General features: G+C 39.8%; 1 protein-coding gene across 5 annotated transcripts in view; it reads right to left on the reverse strand.

The window, feature by feature from the left end:
• Positions 1 to 19400, reverse strand: part of kif21a (kinesin family member 21A) — a 56860-nt gene that overhangs the window by 19184 nt on the left and 18276 nt on the right. For 4 of the 5 annotated variants that reach the window (XM_084365281.1, XM_084365280.1, XM_084365279.1 and 1 more), the window contains exons 2-14: positions 13950 to 14172; positions 9917 to 10099; positions 8672 to 8812; positions 8086 to 8217; positions 7820 to 7990; positions 6379 to 6494; positions 5862 to 6057; positions 5532 to 5721; positions 5246 to 5312; positions 4603 to 4806; positions 2617 to 2688; positions 346 to 433; positions 144 to 258 (exon numbers count right to left, since the gene is read on the reverse strand). In XM_084365281.1, the coding sequence (XP_084221407.1) occupies positions 144 to 258; positions 346 to 433; positions 2617 to 2688; positions 4603 to 4806; positions 5246 to 5312; positions 5532 to 5721; positions 5862 to 6057; positions 6379 to 6494; positions 7820 to 7990; positions 8086 to 8217; positions 8672 to 8812; positions 9917 to 10099; positions 13950 to 14172 (1898 nt within the window). The remainder of the gene's footprint in view (positions 1 to 143; positions 259 to 345; positions 434 to 2616; positions 2689 to 4602; positions 4807 to 5245; positions 5313 to 5531; positions 5722 to 5861; positions 6058 to 6378; positions 6495 to 7819; positions 7991 to 8085; positions 8218 to 8671; positions 8813 to 9916; positions 10100 to 13949; positions 14173 to 19400) is intronic. The other variant, XM_084365282.1, reaches the window with a different exon arrangement.

A 19400-nucleotide genomic window follows, 5' to 3' on the forward strand; every position in this document is an offset into this window, starting at 1 on the left:
ACCACAACAGCCCCAAACACAGACCTCTGTGGTGCTGGTTGGTTTTGTGTAAGGCCACTGATTGCACAGCTCCCCCTGGTGGACAATCAGCAGACCCTTTAATGTGAACCAGTGACAGAGAGACCAGGTGTCATCCCTCGTACCTTTTTCATCCGACTCCGAGTCAGAATCATCTGAGCTCTCCTCCACATCCATCTCTTCTTCCTCCTCCTCCTCTTCCTCCTCCCCTTCCTCGTGTTCGCTGCCTTCCTGGACCTCCTAAAAGATTACATACGAATAATTCAATATCAGGAGACACTCCACCAACTCAAAAATAAAGATGAAACAAGAGGCTTTCAGTCGTACCATTTCTGTCTCCTCGTTGACTCGTTCTGCCATTTCCTTCTCTGTGCCCTTTTCTTGCTCATTGTCAGGAACTTCCTCCTTGTTGGCACTGAAACATTGAGACATGGTTAAACATCAAACATCTAGACTGTGCCATGAATGTTTACTGAGCAGAACACATGGTGCACATGGTACACCTCCACAGGTACTGTAACACACATGTAATCAAAACATTCATGGGTAATAAAGACATTGTTTCCTCTTCTTAGCATTGTAAATTACATAATGCACAGTTCTCATTAAGGCATCACACTGTCTTTTTGGCAAACAAGCTATTTGATGGACTTGAACATAGTTGCAATAAAGCTGATAACTGTTAAGGTGTTCATTTTCTGTTACATTTGTAGGCACTTTATTTTTTATGAGAGAAAACATTGTTTACATCATCCATAAAACATAACTAGAGAGCCTTGATCATTAAATCATGACATGATGGACTATAAACCTGAACACAGAGAAAACGCTTATCCATTTTCACAAGCTTGTTTGTGAAAAAGACAATGTATTGTTTTAACAAAGGAGGGAGGCATCTAATCAGAGTCCGAACAAAACCAGAAAAAGCAAAAAAACATGGAAGAAATATGCAGCAAAAAGAAAAAACTGTTTGTGGAACAAGTCCATGAAGCAGATCTGTTGGATAAATATATTTTATCCGAACACAGAGGGTTAGCAGTGTTTAGGCGGTGTTTGGCACAAAATCATCCGTACTAAAACGGAAAAGAAAGACATTTTTTGTCCAATGTTTGAATATCCCGTCCGTCACAAAAGAGGATACATATTCTGCCAGTGCGCTCAACTCAAGCCACTTTCAACATGTTTTAGGAAGTTTCAACCTTCAACACCAGTTATCTGAATTTGAGCTGCAACGATTAGTCAATAAAAAGATTAGCTGATCATCATCAAGAAATCTGATCGGGCCACTGTGGCTCAGGAGGTAGAGCAGGTCGTCCACTAATTCATTCCCGGATCCCTCAGCTGCACATCGACGTATCGTTGGGGAAGATACTGATCCCTAAATTATTCCCAAAGGCTGTTCCTTCCATTCTTGAACACAGAAATATCGTGATGCATCTTGGATAGGAAGCACTGTATCGCTTCTGATGAGCAGGGCCGCGCCCTGCATGGAAGTCCAATGTGTGATTGTAACAAGTGTTATAAAGCGCTTGAGCAGTCAATAGACTAGAAAAGTGGTATATAAATGCAAGTTCATTAATGCGAACTATTAAGTCGTTTAAGTCATTTATCAAGCAAAAATATCACATACGCTTCAAGGATTTTTTTATTTTATAAAAGTAAAATAAGTTTTTGAGTTTCAGATTTCAATTTAAGACCTCAGTTTGCGACAAATTTTGTATTCATTTTATTTTCCTTTTAAATTGAATGTGTTTTACTGAGCATAGCTTGTACCTACTTCTACTGTCAAAGTAATATATTCTGCTTTTATTATTTCATTATTTTTTTTTATCATTCTTGTAGAATAAATCCCTTTATTGGTGTTTCTGCAGTTTGAAGACATTTCTCATTTGGAGCAGGGGCAACTTATTCTGACCACTGTTTTAGGAGTAGCTAGGAGAAGCAGTGAGGTGTCATATTAACACACGTACAAAGGTAACACCCTAGACCACCAGAGACCCTGTGACACTGGAAAATCCTGATCCCAACTACAACCTATGTATAGTGTAGGTCTGAGTTGAATCATGCTTCATCATCCTTGGTCCTCCTGCCATCTATAGACAGCTGTAGTGATCCCCTACTATACAGGTGTAGCCCTACTTATTAAAGTTAATCAATTATTTGTTTTGAAATATAGTCAGCAGTTTAATAGATAATGAAAACAACCAGTAGCTGCAGCTATAATCTGCTGCACACATTTTTTAATAAAAGCGAAACAATAGTGTTGACCTTGTGTTGAAAGTCTCTCATAATAGACTCTTTCTAGTTCTAGGTTGTCTTTATTACAACGTCAGTAAAAACATTAAAAGATGCAAAGGAAAGCGAGGATGTAGCGTGATGGGTCAATGAACGAGCTACGGGGTTCACACAGGAGATCTAGTGATAAGGGCTTATTATATGTTAAAAAATAGTTTTAGGGAGGGGAAGTGCTTCTATGATATGAGTCTCACTCCAGGTGGGGAAATACCTTCCCAAAATAAATAAAAGTAAAACAAAATGCTGAATTAGGGGAAGCAAAGGAAGGTGAATGGCAACAGGAGGGTGGAAGCTCTGACAAACCTGGCGTCCTCAACCTCTTCCACCACCTCCTCCCTTTCCTCCCTCTCTCTCTCCTCCAACAGCAGCTGGAGTCTTCAGGGAGGGGTGAAGGGTCAAACGAGAGAAGGAAGCAAGAGATGAACGAAGGAAGGAAGAATGGAGGAAAGAATGGTCAGAGGAAGCTCTGCACTGAAAGTACCACCTTTTAATCCCCCCTTTAAGTGTCCCACAGCACGACTCGGATCATTTTCAACCTGGAGACTCTGATCAGAGCAGCTGTAGATTTCTCATCAGGAATTACTCCTTTCTAGGGCTGGGCGATAAATCGATTTTATCGATTAATTCGAGTTTGTGGTTTCAAGTTTGTGAAAATCAGTTTTCTCTTTAACTTCCTCCGCTCCCCATGGACTCCCGTACTTCATAGTGGGCTCCGCCCTCCCCCCCGCATTCACTTGCCACAGAGAGACAAACACAACAACAATGCAGCAAGCAAAGAGTTTGTTCCCAAAAAAGACACAGTCTCAGCAGTAAGTAGATGGAACTGGTTCAGTTTTGCGGCTTCAGACCTCGAACAAACCACAGTCCCCCGAAAGTTTGTTTAAAGGCTGTTGCAAGCATGACCAATTTATTTCAGTGTCTCAAACAGACCAATGCATCAGAGTGGGACAAATGTTGTTCACTACGAGGTGTACAAGACCACGGCAGCCCACAAACACCCGCTAAAAAGCAGCAAACATTAGCGGAATCACTTTCTCATTGTATCCCATATGACAAGAAAGGGGCCCGGTGGACATCTACTACAGATGCAGTCACGTTGCATATCGCTAAAGATATGGTGCAGATATATACAGTGGAAAAGCTGGGGTTTATTCCCATGCGTAAAACTTTCGACCCCAGGTATGTACTACCAAGCCGCAAGTATTTTGCCAAAGTTGCCTTGCCTCACCTGTACAAATGTACACGTGAAAAGATCACTAGAGAGCTGAAGGGGGTGTTGTTTTACTTCACAACAACAGACCTATGCTCCAGCCAAACCATGCAGCCCTACATGAGTTTGACGTTGCATTTTATCAACGACGACTGGGCTCTGCGAAGTGTCTGTCTCCAAACAGCTTACTTCCCCGAAGACCACAGAGTGACCTAATTGCCCAGGGGCTAAAAGATGCTCTGAGCTCCTGGAACCTTGCTGAAGACTGACACATCTGTATGACAACAGACAGCAGCACCAACATGATCAAAGCTCTGAAAGACAATGGGTGGTCAAACCTCCAGTGCTTTGGACACAGGCTGCACAACGCTATAGGTAAGAGTCTCAATGGCTAATGCTGCATTCAAGTGATGTCGGAATAACGAGTTCCCCACTGGGAAAATCCAAATAAACGCCCCCCTTAGTGTATAATGCAATTAATGCATTTTAATCAAATTAATACATTAATCCCACAAAATGTTCATGCATGATTCATCATAATGCTACACATGCCATGTGTGTGTGTGTGTCCTGTATATGATTTTGAAGGTGCACTGTTTACACTGGCAAGGCCATTTTGTTTACAATAAAAGCATTAAAATAAAAGCAATACTTTAAATAATTTATTTGTCATTTGTAGTTTGTTTTTAAGAAGGAAAAAAAAACCGATTAAAATCGTAAATCGAGTTTTGTGTGAAAAAATCAGAGATTCAATTTTTAGGCCATATCGCCCAGCCCTTCTCCTTTCAGTCAAATTCTTACGTTCATCAGCACTCAAATACTGTCACAACATCAACCTACATTACAAACATTAAATGTTAATGCTATTTATTGTTTTTAAAGTTTTCATGACTAAAGCTTTTTAAAAATGTATGTTCCTGTTGAAATGATGCCATATTTCTTTTTCTAACAAGCCAAACTGACTTGGCAAAGAGTTCAGTATATGCCTTTGATATGCACACCAGCGACAACACATCCAATCAGAAACAGCCAAATCATAGATCAAATTTGACACAGTACGTCTACAACAGCCTTATTACCTTTTCTTTTTCTTTTTCTCTCGTTTCTTCAGTTTCTCCAGGTCCTTCTTGGCGAGTTCAATGATGTCAGAAGTCTCCTTCTCAGGGGCCAGCGACGTGGAGGAGAAAGAGCCGGGTCCTCCGTAGAGTGACTGACGATTGGAGGCACGGGACAGATTCTTCCTCAAATGCTCGTTAACAGACTCACTCTCCAGGAGTTTGGCTCTGAGGGTGAATAGAAACAGGAGGAACACACATATGAGCCAGGGCAAAGAACTTGAAAATATAGCATGATTTTTAATTTCTCCTTTCAATTTTGCGCTTTTTCATCTCTCCCAGATAAATATTTCTGTCTAAAATACTTTTACCCAGAGACTGGAGTATGATGCATCTTGTGCTGAAAGGCCAAACATTTTTGAAGTTGTGTTATGCTTCTCCTGTCTCATCTCAACTTATTTGGTAATCAGTAAAATAGTTTGCAGTAATATCCAATAGTCATAGGTTGGATTGATATCCATCAGCAGGCTTTGTATTAGTTTGTGTTAGCAGAATATGATCATTTTCACACATCCAACTATCTCAGATGCAGGTGCAATGGAAAGTTTGTAGAGTGTAATTGGGGCAGAGTTAGCATTTCTAAAATCGACAGTCAGAATTTGTTTACCTGAGGTCCTCAATCTCTTTGATGTAACCCTGAATCATGTTTCCAATTTCTTCAGTTCCACCTTCACCTGGAAAAAAATCAAGACAATTTAAGTGGAGAAAGAGGAGGAGAAAATGGATTTTCTAATCAAACTAAACATGACCCGATCATGTCTTCAAGGGGATGTTGCAATGAGGAGAATCAAGCAATTCATACAAAAGATGAGACTTAACGATGAAAAAATAAAAACAAAAACCCCATATTTGCCAATACTTAAAAGACTTTAAGTCAGCAGGTCTGAGCCTACCTGCTTTGGAGAGGGCCTGATTGGCCTGGTCACTGATTAGCTGGGTAAGTCGTGCCCTCTGAGCATCGATGGTCTCTTGCATGGCCTTCACTCTCACCCTCAGGTTGCTGTTCTCCGTCTGCAGCATTGAGTTCTCGTGGAACATGTCGCTGAAGCTCTCCACACCGTCCTCACCCGTCATGCGTTTACCCTGCAAAGGGGAGGAAGAGGCAGTACATAGGACAATTAAAACATGTCCTTGACACCTCCCTGACATGAGATATTCAAGGTTATCTTTTTTATTTCAGTTTTCCAATGCACACTCTGCCCTATGATGTCCTCTCTCCCTACCGTCTTGTACTCCATCAGCTCCATCTGCAGTCGAGCGATCTCTGTCCTCAGTGCGCTGATTTGCTGGCTGGCCTTGTCCTGGTTCACCATCACCTTGTTCTTGATGTTGCGGGCTCGGTTGGCGTACTTTAATGTGTTCAGCGTCTCCATGAAGTCGCGGTCAGATGGGCTGATGCAGGCGATCATTACAGTTTGGCTGAGACAAGAAGAAAGCCGGATATTTTTAATATTATGTTGTGATAATAGTTTAGGTCTTCAGATCAGCAAGAAGGGCCTTTTTGAGGAAGAGGTAATAAATGTTCATAGGAGCATTATTTAGTGTGCAGACTCTATTTTTCTGATTTTGATTTATTCTGCAACTCATTTTCGCATTAATATATCATGACAAAAAGTTGCAGGGTTGTATTTACTCTATTAAGTTTGATCAAAGAAATAAGTTTGGTTTGCTGAATCCAAAATCTCTCTTTGCACAAGTGGCACATGAGTAAAAAAGTTGAAATCAGTTCAGTCCACAAACCTGTTTCCTCCTAATGAGTCCTGTAGAAGTCGAGTGAGTTTGGAGTCTCTGTAAGGCACATGTGAGGCCCGCTTGCCTCTGTCACCCAAAGCACTGATTACATTCCCCAGAGCGAGCTGCAGCAACAGGAAGAGATTTAGAGGAGAAAATATTTCAAGGTTATTCAGCAGTTTACTATGTCAAGTATGAAACTGGAATAATATGGATCAGAAAAAAACACAATATATGAACATGCTGCTCATCACATACACATGGTTCCTAGCTGTTGCATTTTATTCCTCGACTTTTCTATTCATGCGTTAACCGAATAAGAGCCCAATAGCCCATTTTACACAGCCTGTTTAAGACCAGAATATTGCGCCATTACTTCACCTCAAATTTCTGTATAAAAGGTATGAACACGGAATTGGGGGGCATTGTTGTTCCCCATTTAAGCCGGCACAAGAGGTAGTAATGGTGCAGATTACCATCTATATAGGAAGAGTGAGCCAGCAGGATGTGACAGGGTTGTGATGTTTTGATGAACCACCGGGGGTTTTAACTCAAATAAGATAAACAGCAAATGAAAATGTTTGCGAATTGGGGAGACAATGTAAGGCCTGTGAGCTCCTTACCCTCCGAGTAGAGGAAGAGATCAACCACCATATAACAGGGACCGTAAATGTTTGTTATCGTCAAATTATGGCATTGTTATTGTTAATATATATAGAATAGATCTAGAATATTTGTCACACATCAGACGAGCTGGAGATGAAGTGTTACACTGCACGCCTCTCTGGCTTCCGTAACACTTCACCTTTTTTTTTTAAAGAAAAGCAGAACCGGCATAATGACAACCCTTTATTGTGGCAGTATTGCAGAATCACTGTTTTAAAAGGGCTAATGATTCTGATGAGTCTGGAGGAAGTAATTATATTTTTCACCTTAGTTGGGCATACAGGGGAGAAGCTGTACCATGTATCAGATGTTCAATTGTCTCTTCGTACAGTTCTTGTTGTCACTGTTTACCCATAAAATGTAGCAATTGTTCTACTTTCTGCATCTGGAAACCTGCTAGACAGTGATACTGACAAAAAAACTACCTCATCATGTGCCCTTTCTTCAAGAAAAAGAAACAATAACACTGCAGCTGAAGTTTAAGCTAGTCTCCCACTGCTGCCATCAACACATCTAAAATAAGTGGAAGTGACAGAGCTCCAATAGCAAAATTATGTTAAAAAGGCTTTTATTCAGTAAATCATGCCACTTATGTAGCTTTAAAAATAAAATGTTTACATGTTTATCCTTCACCTGTTCATTATTTCTTGTAGTGCAGGATGTGCATTTATGAAATTTTGCCACTAGATGGCGGCCAACTCTTAAATATCAGTGGCTTCTCTGCATCCCTGAGTGACTTCACAAATCCTGCTGGAGTGACAGAGAGGAGGAGGAAGAAGCTCACCAGTCCACAGTTGATGGAGATGCCCTCTTTGGCTCGATCGCCTGTAGCTCCGGTTCTCTTCAGCCTCTCAGAACCGGCCAGGTCCACAAAGTGAAACTTGGCAGTCAGTGTCTCGTACTCGTCCATCTCGGAGTTTCCGTTGGAGACTCTGTTATCAGTGTCAGTTTCTTGCTGAATGACAATGACACGCACAAACACTAGTTAGTTACACAGCACTGTGCTATCCCTTTAATAGTCATTTTAAAAGATACTCAGAATGTACGAACATTGTCAGAGGCACAGACGCGAACTTGGCACAGGTGGATGGTGAAGATGGCGTGGGATCGAGAGCTCTGGACGTTCATCTGAGTGCTGGCTGTGGTGCGAGACAGAGCTCCGAGCTTCAGGCACTGCATCATCTGAACAGGAAGAGAACGACCTTTAAATGTTAAACTCACAGCTCGGAACAACAAACACTAACATTTATAAAAGCAAACATCAGTGAAGGAATGAATAATATATGAGTAATAAATGAATAAAAGTATTTTTGTAAAGGCCTCGTGGTGGTAAAGAGATTCATAATCAAGAGTGTAGATCCATTAATAAACATTCAAAAGTTTACTTATTTAATCCTCGTTTTATTTCCAGAAAGTTTGTACATTTGAGCAGTGATAAAGTCCTGTTCAAAGACCCATCTCATTAAAGAAGTCAGGTATATCAACACGTTTGTTATAAACGCACGCACGCACGCACGCACGCACGCACGCACGCACGCACGCACGCACGCACGCACGCACGCACGCACGCACGCACGCACACACACACACACACACACACACACACACACACACACACACACACACACACTTTTACCTCGGCCTCGGAGGACACAGTCCGTGTGGTCACTCCTACTGTGTAGATTCCCCCGCTGGCATCTTCGTGGATCTTGATGTGAGATTTCTGCTTCATGTCTCTTGTGGAGTCGAACAGGTCCAGAACTTCCTCATTATAAAGCTACAGAGAGCCAAAACACACACAGACACACAGTTAAACTGGTCAGATACATCACTTCAAATCATGGATTAAATCATTAAAATTCACAGAATATTTAAAAGATTCAAATTCATAACATTTCAGACCGTAATAGTGAACTTCTTGAATTGTATTTAGGAACAATACAAGAACCAAAATTAAGAGACATCACTGAAGCAATTTGATTTTTGACATAAAGAAAGAAATATCATTATGTATAACATTTGCTGAATTAACAAGTTGACCCAAATAGTTAAGAATTTGTAAACAGCATTTCACAAAGTTTATAAAGTTTCTCCAAACGCAACTAGTCTGAAAATTGAGTGTTTTTTATGGGAGTCTGGGGACTTTCTTCATGGACGACAAAGAGACATCTCTTATGAGATACTGTTTAGTGTATTTGTAAATGACATGTTTAACATCAATATGTTATATTCTTTAATAAATCAGTGAAATGGTGAAATCAGTTACAACAGTGTGTTCAAACAGCTGCTGGGAGGTACAACGCCGCCAGACACGGACGCAGAAAACAGACAGGCTGGTACAGCTATGCCACAACACTTTTTATAAGAATCACTTGATTCAGAAAAGCGAATCAAGTGAAGACAACACAAGTGAATATGAGGAAATAAGAACTGCCACCATGTAAAAAATGTCAAATTTAGACATTATGCCTGAAACTATCACTGTCTGATTGTGTTTGATTTCCCACATTTCTTGGCCACAGCTCATCCACTCTCCAGTTCAGGGTCTTCTCGAGGAATCTGAACACTGTCACAGTCTGACGGACTGGCACAACTGTCTCCTCACATCGTTCCTGTTAACTCTTCCTGTCCAGACTGAGACACCACCATCCCCCCCGACACCTCCTAACCCCCCGACGACAGCTGCTGCAGTTCAATTGTCAGTGTGGATGTTTTTAAATGATGGAGCGCTGGTGTCAAAGCTTGTTAAACCAGCAGTGTCAACAATATAAGCCTGACCCATGACATCTCTGTACAGCCCATCATAGTGCAAGTCAGAGAAAGATTATATTTTGTTTGTTTTATTTACTTTGTATTTTTTAGCTTAAAGGTGGGTATTTACCTCGAGGAACTGAGCGTTGATCTTAAACTCAGGTACGGGGCGTCCCTGCTCCTGGGCGGCCTCTCGGCGCTCCTCGATGCCCTTAAAGAGGTGGTGGACAGCACGGGGGATGATACCCAGCTCCTCGTCTACAATGTTTACGTCGAAGCCTGTCCCCATGGTGTAGGTCTTCCCTGAACCCGTCTGGAAAGGAAGGAGAAAATGTCTTATATCAGAAACAAAAACAAGTCATTAATAAAATGTAAAATCTCAGGATGACCACACTTTGCCTTAGGGAACTCCACCACTTTCACACATCAAAGACTTTTTTACAGTCTTTGGGAGCCATACTGCATACGTGAAGAAAGTTGAATAAAACCTAATACCCAATGTCCAATTGCCTCAATTGTTACTTGAGTCAGGGCCGGCTAAAGACTCCAAGTTTGAATGAAATCTGGGGGTTTGGAGCCAAACGTCTGTAGCTCGCTGCTCATCTCTGCTTGAGGTTAGCAGCTCAAGGCTAAATTGAACGCGCCTAGCATAACAAACCCCAAATCTGTGACCAAACTGTTAGTGGTCCAGTTGAATTGAGGGTAATAAAGGTGTCAAGTTTTGTCAAGGGAGAAGAATGTGTGGGATAAAAAGTCTCTGGTTGTGCCCCATTATCTTTGATCTTTTTTTTAACCTGCTGACTGTGTTAGAGGAGAGCAATGTTAAACATATCTTTGGAAAAAGGTTAAAATATTTGTTAATTTTCTTTTCCATTTTGTTTTGAATGATTTATGTTTGTTTATGTCAGTTTAACATTTGATGGTTTCTATCAATTATTAAAATTATTTTGGAAGCTCTTTTGAAAGCTGCTGTATAAATAAAGTTGTTATTATCATCATTACTACTGTTTAAGGTTTTCTTGGTTTGGCACTGCTGCATTTTCGTGACAGTTGGTAGTAGAGATAGGGGTTACACTTGAAGTTAATTTATAGCTAATCAAACTAGCTAGCTCATGAGGTAGAGCACGTCATCAAGTAATCGGATCCCTGGCACTGCATGTCAAAGCATCCTTGAGCAAGATGATGAACCCAAAAATTGCTCCTGACGAGCAGGTTGGCACCTTGCATGGCAGCTTCTGCCATCAGTGTATGAATGTAGATGTGTGAATGTACATAACTATTAGTAAATAGTTATTAGACTATAAAATGTTTTTTATAAACCATTTATTGAGCAATAAAGGTTTGTTAACAGACATCAGTCGCAACTTCATAAAGGCCATCCAAACAATGTTTATAGATGAACTATATACAAAGTATTTATTACATATTTACAAAGCATGATAAACATCAGCTGTAACTTTTCAATAAAGACTTGCTTTTATTGTTAACAGTGAAATAAGTACTGACTAAAGTTTAATCATCTATAAATTCACAATTATTAATGATTGTTAGAGATGAGCCATGACATAACACAATTACATAGCTGTTTGATTTTCCAATAGTATTACAAATGTATAAGGACACCCAACATCTTAGTCCGTATGTGTTGGCATTTATCTGCGGCTGTAACAGTACAGTAAAGTTATTACACAACAAACTGGGGAAATCATTTTTCTTGATGGATCTGCTTTGAGCATTTGGGACTTGCCATGTCAGAAAAGGGTCTTTTAACGGTTTTGAAGTACACTACTGTCTAGAATACCATTGTATGCCTTAACATTCAGCAAATAATTATTATTACCATTACATTTTGTCATGTATAGTTCTGATTTATTGACTTAAATGTTGTGTTGCCATCTTTTTTTTAAATTTGACATGACATGAACTCATTGCATGCACCTGCAGGCTATACAGGTGGTTGGAGAGCAAGTTTGTCCAGTGAAGAAAAAAGGTGACGTTTTCAGACTGTTGAGTTTATTGTCAGTTAAGATATATATATCTTCATTTTTAAATTAATTGTTTTTTCCCAGCTTGGTGTCTCCCACAGTTTCCCAAAATTTGCTCTCCACGTCATTACTGTCTGTTTATATCTGCAACCCAACCGGGCAGAGTTCTTGTGATGCAGCCGAGTGGGTCGTCTAAATCTAGATTAGCCCCTGTAAAGCCACAGAGGTCTGATCCAAGCCAAACCAGCCGCACACTGTGTTTGAATGTGCTTTCAGAAGTAGGCCAGCAGTGAGAGCAGCATCTACTGGGGAGATATGGGTTAATATGGACACACATTAAAGATGCATAGCTGTCTAAAAGGTGTGTGTGCACTTGATTTCACTTTGAATCGCGTGAGTGCCGTACAGCAGTAGCTCCGTCGCCACGGCAACCTAAGCAGTAGGGGAGGTGGGGGTGGTGGTGATGGAAAAAAAGACGGAGGGGGGCGTGGAGGAGAAGGGGGAGTAACTGAAGAAAAAAGAGGAGTAGAAGTGAAACTGATGATTATTTTCAGTATCCATTAATCTGCAGATTATTTTCAAAATTAATCTTCTGATCCATTAAAATGGTCTGATGATTAAAAAAATACCCCAAGGTGACACACTAAACTTCACTAATTAGCAGAGCTACTCCACTAACTTTGTACACACCCCCTGACAAGTGCAGAGGTACCCCCCTCGGGTACAAGTACCACTGGTTGGGATTCACTGCTCTTTTGTAATTCTACGACTGCTACTTCTGTGTACTCTCACTGCATGTTTATTCATCCTGAAAGCTGCTCCTCCTGAGGCCTCTTCGTCCTTTGAATGCTGGATGTTTTTTTCTTATCCAAATCCGTGGTGTTGCATGTACAGACTGTAAAGCCCTCTGAGATAAAAACATGATATTTGGTAAAGTAAATAAAAGTGACATACTGCCATGTTGTTATTAGAGCTGCATCAAATACTCGAACAAAATAAAAATAATTGCAAACTATTTTGATAATCCATTAATCGTTTGTCATTTTTCAAGTAAAAATGTCAAATATTTGCTGGTTCCAGCTTCTTTAATATCAGGATTTGCTGCATTTCTTTGTCATTTCTCATAGTAACTAAAGAGTCTTTGGGTTTTGAATTGTTGGTTGGAAAAAAGAAGTCGTGACTTTGGACTCTTGGAAAACGTAATAAGCATTTTTCACAATTTTTTGAGATTTTAAATTAAAAATCTTAAATCTAAAATCTAAAAATTAAATAAATAATCATGAAAACAATCTGTAGACTAATTGTAAATGAAAATAGTTGTTAGTTACAGCTCTAGTCATACATATTGAAATAAAAAAATATACTGATTAAAGGAATAGTTTGGGCAAATACACTTCAATACTACCCTCATATATGTGAAAGCTGGTGACGACGACAAAGAAGAAGAAGGAGAAGAAGGGGAAGGAGAAGGAGAAGGAGAAGACGTCAGTGTCGGGGGAGCTTGTGTTGCATGCAGGAAGGCGAACCCTGGCATTAAAATGGCTAAATCCACACACACACACACACACACACACACACACACACACACACACACACAGACACACACACACACACACACTCACTCACTCACTCACTCACTCACTCACTCACACACACACACTCACAAAGGCAACAGCTACTAGCTAGTAAACTCTTGTGCCGTTAGCGACAAGGTTAGTTTTAGAGTAACGTGTCATTTACAGGGTGTAGCTTGTTAACTCGGGGGTTCTTGTTGTTTCATGCAGAGATGGGGTGACACTGATAGTGGAAGGAGGAGAATGCTGCCTGAAATATTTGTACTTTTACATTTCCTGATGCTCAGCTAAGCTAAGTGCATCATGGCTGCAGCTTCAAATTAAGTGTACAGACATGAGGGTTGCATTGATCTTCTCATCTTACTCGGAACAAGAAAGTGAATAAGTGCATTAACCAAAATGTCGAAATATGCCTTTAAAACCATGGTTGAACAAAGACAAGGTCACAGAGGCTCAAATTCCACAACACAAGTCCCCTCTGGTCTCCTTTTACTCAAATGTCAACACTCTCCACTTCTCAAACACCCATTTCTATTTAGCCACATCCACCCAGCTATAAAGCACCATCAGCCCTGCAGCTGTGATACAGAGGACAAAGACTCGCCTGTCCGTATGCAAAGATGGTGGCGTTGTATCCCTCGAAGCAGCCCTCGATCAGCTTCGCGGTGCAGGTGGTGTAGATGGAGTCCTGCTGGGAGTCCATGTCGAACATGTAGTCGTAGGTAAAGGCCTTGTCTTTGCCCAGGATCACCTGAGGCTCCCCGGGCATCACGTATGTACAGATGTGACATCCCTCTATCTTCTCCCTGGCCAGCTGAGGACGAATCCTGCAGAAAATAGATAAAAACACAGATGAGAGTTTTGTTCAAGCACCCAGTGAGGAGGTTCACTCCCTGGCTACTTTATTAGGTACAAAAAAAAAAATTAAAACACGACCAAGTACAACAGATCTGCTGCATATATTTTACCTTTTAGTTTATTTAGTTAATAGGTTAAGCATGTGTGATAGTTTAACATTTTTGTGTACAACACCAGTGTTTGAAAACAAAAGAGGTTTCTTGCAAGGCTGCCATCAAATATAATGAAGGATAGTTGTAACTAAAAGACAAAAAGGCAAACAATTCCCCTCAATAATTTGAAATATTGACACACAAACACAAATACTGTCCCTCGAAGTGTTCCATAACTGATGCGTGAGAGCTTATCTTAAAATCTTATGTTAATTCAGTCCGGGCAAGTAAAATGCAGCCTAGAGCAGGAAAATAAATAGTTGGCATCACAGCCAGCAATGAAAGGAAAGTCCAACCCCACCCAAACATCTGAGCCAGAACAGAATCAATATGATTTAGATTCTGTGTGTAATAGTTCAACAAAATAACATCTGGAGAGGAAATAAAAGCTTACAAAAAGCACAGCAAAAAGTAAGGGTCCGGCTCTAATCAAACTAGCTAACAAAAGATCAGCGAAGTTAAAAAATAAATCAACGTTTCTTTGGGGACTGGAATGAACTCTTGATACTTCCCGTAAGAACATTTTAATTGCTGCTCAGTGTTGCAGTATTGTAATTCAGATGGCCTCCAAAAGTCCCCAGCTGATGTTAAGGATTGGTGTTTTTTTTATATTTCTGATCCTGCCCAACTAGTGTGAATCACACTACAATCCTTCTGAAACATGCTGCTGAATAAGTAAGGAAAATCATGGAGCTGCTTCACAAAGCAGTACACTGGAGATAGAGTTTGTTCACACATGGTCATTGCACTGATTCATTAGCATCATTTTGGCATCTGGCCTGAGAAAAACATTGAACAAATCTCTTTCTCGATCCAAAATCCATAAAAAAGACCTCCAGCAAGTCTATATTTTGCTTTCTCTGCTTCTTGTGTGATGGACAAATGTAATTGACGATCCTGAATCACAGGGATTAAATTTATTTCATACATTTTCATCTGCCGCAGATGTTTATTTTTTGTACAGTGCAGCGTCAACATCCTACTCTGACCCAGTACTTTGTCCCATAAAACCTGCCAACTGGGTTATCATGTACTGCTTTAGTGTATCCGTCTGTCTGAAATACTAGTAATGCTGTCCTGAATACACTGGATAGCTGAAATCTGGTAGGGATTAACTTCTTCAATGCGGATATGAGAGAGGAAGAGAGAGACAGTGACATTGTGTTCATTCTGCAATGAAACTGAGCATTTATTTCTTTTGTAAAACAAAGACAGTGTAACAAACAGTATAAGACAGACAGACCCGAGGGGCTGCGTTCAAAGATGCAGACAGTAGAGACAAAGCTCCTTTTTGAATGTCACTCTGGACTTTATAAATGCTAAAAGCCTCAAAAAAGGAAACGTAGAAAAAAAAGCCTGTGGAATTGTGGTGATCGAGGGTGTCGATGAAAATCTGTCCATCATCACCAAATGATCCTGCCTTTACTTTCTAATGATAAATAAAACTCATTCAAATCACTTTTGAGACATACAGGTTGAAAACAACATAACAAAATTTGACACAGGTAACAATAATATAATTATAGTTACATGTAACTATGCTGTACTTATGTTACAGAAGTAATACATCACCTTTAAAGAATCTGTGAATCCAAATCCATACTGTAATAGTCATAATAATAATAATTCATAATTGTGGAATCTAGGGCTGCAACTAAAGATTATTTATATTGTCGATTATTTTGCAGATTATCTTCATGATTAATCGATTAATCGTATATTTTATATAATTTCAAAAAACTCCAGAGTCCAAAGTGATGTCTTCAAATTGTGTCTTTTGTCCAACCAACAGTCCAAAACACAAAGACTCTTCATTTGACAAAGAAAAGCAGCAAATCAGCAGCATTTAAGAAGCTGGAACCAGTAAATGTTTGACACTATTCCTCGTTTATTAGAAAAGTATATAGTACGTATATATTTGTATATCAATTAACTAATCATTGCAGCTCTCAGATTTTATTGAAAACTGAAGTTTTATTTTTTTAACATTAAGAGTTTAGACTGATGTTACGATAAAAAGAAAGTCGGTTCATTACATTAATCATGATCATTTCAATGGGATTTTTCCCGTAGTGCTAATTAGGAAATATATATTTATATGGGACACATAATTCAATAAATATTCTTATATTTTAGCCACACCAGAAAGTCTCTCTTCTTGCTTTTTAGCAGGTAAGCAAAGAGACTAGCACATTCATTATTTCTTATGCACGTACACTGTTCTACATTCAGCACATTTATTGAACCAGTGCATCAAACTAATGTTTCAGTCCCTTCAGACCTTTCCCCGAGTAATAGCTGGTTGGAGATGATGAGATAATAACAATGCATTTTCTGGAAAAGGTCTGCAGAGAAGAAACGTTTGCTTTACTGATTCATTAAATATCTTCCACGAGCAGTAAGGAGAAATCTCTTTTCTACTTTTAACCTCATGCTAGTCACCTTCATTCAACACACTCTAATATAGTGATAATCTTAAACCACAACTTTATCATCACATCAGGAATTGAATGAGGGAACCTTTTAATGCAATGCAACTAATTTACTGCCGGGAAAAGAATCAGATGGTCCAGGATAACTCTAACGTTAAGTGTTAGCATGAAGCAGCAACTGAATCATTTTAGCATCTTTGTTCTCCTCACACTACGGTTAAATGTGACTGAGCAGAAAGTATCACTGTCGTTTTTAAATAGACTCTCCTCATGGGTTCAGCTCACAAACAAGCTTGGAAGAAAAGCACCTGACAGTGGGCCTGCTGGTCCCCCTGTCCAGTGTGGATAAGGGCCTCATTGTGCCTCCAAGTTCAGGGGAGAACAATGCTGTGAGGGGAGCACAGTGCGGCCATTGTGGCCATTGTGGCCGTCTATGTGACACTGGATCCCAGCGCTGACACCAACGCCACGGCTGCAGGATTACACGGCTGGACGGAGGCGAGGGAGGAGAGGTAATGTCCTGCCTGGAGGTCATGACATGTCTGCAAATAACTACACAAGACGGTCACTGAGTGGGGTAACAAATGAAAGATACCACCTTAAAATGCAAACTATTCTTTATTCTTCTGTCAGCTGTTTTTGTTGATATACAGTCCTGAAAGGTTCACTCATTTTCAGGCTGCTACTTCACTTGTAATGTTGGTCGCCGAGGAATTTAGACTCTTAAGAATTTAGACTCTTCTGTTGTCTCGAATCATGAAACCATCTTAAATGTAAGTGTTTACTGACAGCATGAAACGCTGCATTGAAAAATGTAAACATATGAGCATAATGAATCATGTGAGATGCAGCACTGCTGAACATTAAGAATAAGCAAATGAGCAAACTCAGCACTTCAAGAAGCTGCTTTAGTATTGAGTGAGACTTATCATGAAGAAGCTGCTGACAGCCCCCGGGGGTAGTTTTGCTTGTGTTAGGCAGTTTTAGTGTAGAAGTTGGTTTAAATCTAAATTCGACAGCCGTTTTGTTGGCATATCAGAAGTTTGTTTTCCAAACCATCTTTGGTACAACTAGACAACAGTCTGTAAGTTAAAGTATGGGTGGGCGGGATACCCGTTTCATTACCTTCATTGGTGTCATTTTGCAGCACCTTCATTACTGTAACAAGTATTACACCATTTTAGGAATAGTGCACTCTATGTGCCATATGTAAATGCACTTGATGGACAAGCCCCCTGGTACACTCAGTATTGTACTTAAATATTCTTTGTTCTTTTGACAAATAAATGCTGTTGAGATACCTAATCCTACCCCTTGTCTAACTCTGAGAAGGAATCACATTACATTTACTGATTAAACTAACTAAAAGGCGACTCCCCTCAAAAAGCATTTACCCTTTGTTTTCTTTAAGATGTTTCCTTACATTGCCAACAGAGTGAAAGAGGAAGAATCATGCTTGAGTTGAGAATCCGTTCTTATTTTTGAAATATTGTGTTATAATGCAGTCACTGCAAAAAACATTAAAACACTGTGATAGAAACTGTAGCAAATTAGATGCACAGCTCAGTGAAGTCATGTGACTTGCCTGGCAGCTGTGCAGGCATGTCCCAACATCGTATTTTATTTATGATACTAATCTGGTAACTGGCACTTCAGGGTTTCCTATAGCGTTTCATAGTGGAGCTGGGGTATTTTGCCTAAAAAAAACAAACTCTGCTAACAAATGAACTTTTATGATGCAATATTTAATACAGCAAATGCCATATATATGAAATGACTGTGACTAATTAAATTGATCATGAGAAATTGATCATGGGCTTCAGTAAGGGACAGACCAATTATCAGCATGGTAGATTATTGAAATCATTTGTGGGTCAGGACATCTCTGCAGCACTACAGTACTTCATTCTGATGCTGCTTGTCAAACATTTTACCTTTAACAAATAATTGCAGCTTCTTGCAGCTTCGATATTCAAAGTTTGACTCTGCAGATGTGTACTGGTTCCAAATATTTGTTAGCGATCTTATTGATTACTAATAATCAGTATTGTATTGGCCCTGAAAAAGAAAACTATCCTTTGTCAGTATAACTAACTTATAACATCTTAAAATCAATCATAGAGATTCCTATATCTTACATTAGGGTGGGGCAATATATCGATATAGTATCATTATCGGGATATGAGACTCTTAGATTTTGAATATTGTGTCATCATGATATTACATAAGTGTCGTCTTTTCTTGGCTGTACTACTTGTTCTACTATTTACCTTTACACACAACCAGGAAAAGACTCTCCTGAAGCCTGAGATGACTGTGAAGATCGTTTTCCAGGCAGAAGTGTAAGCAGTGGTGTTCATTTCCCTCAATAAGCATCTGCTACAGAAAAAACACACAACTGACACAGTACTGAGCAGCCCCCAGGTTTGAGTAAAGAGTAGCTGTTTAGATGAGATACATCCTCAGAGTACAAACCCTGAGTGAACAGGAGTACACAAAGACACCTAACAAATCCCCTCTCAGTTAGTCTACAGAGCTTGTGCTCTATTGTTTGGATCTCACAGCACATGTTGCTGTAATGTAACAATAAAAGTGATCCCAGTCAGAAAATCA

Source organism: Pagrus pagrus, assembly GCF_965226575.1.
Source record: "Pagrus pagrus genome assembly, chromosome: 10".
Classification (NCBI taxonomy): Eukaryota; Metazoa; Chordata; class Actinopteri; order Spariformes; family Sparidae; genus Pagrus; species Pagrus pagrus.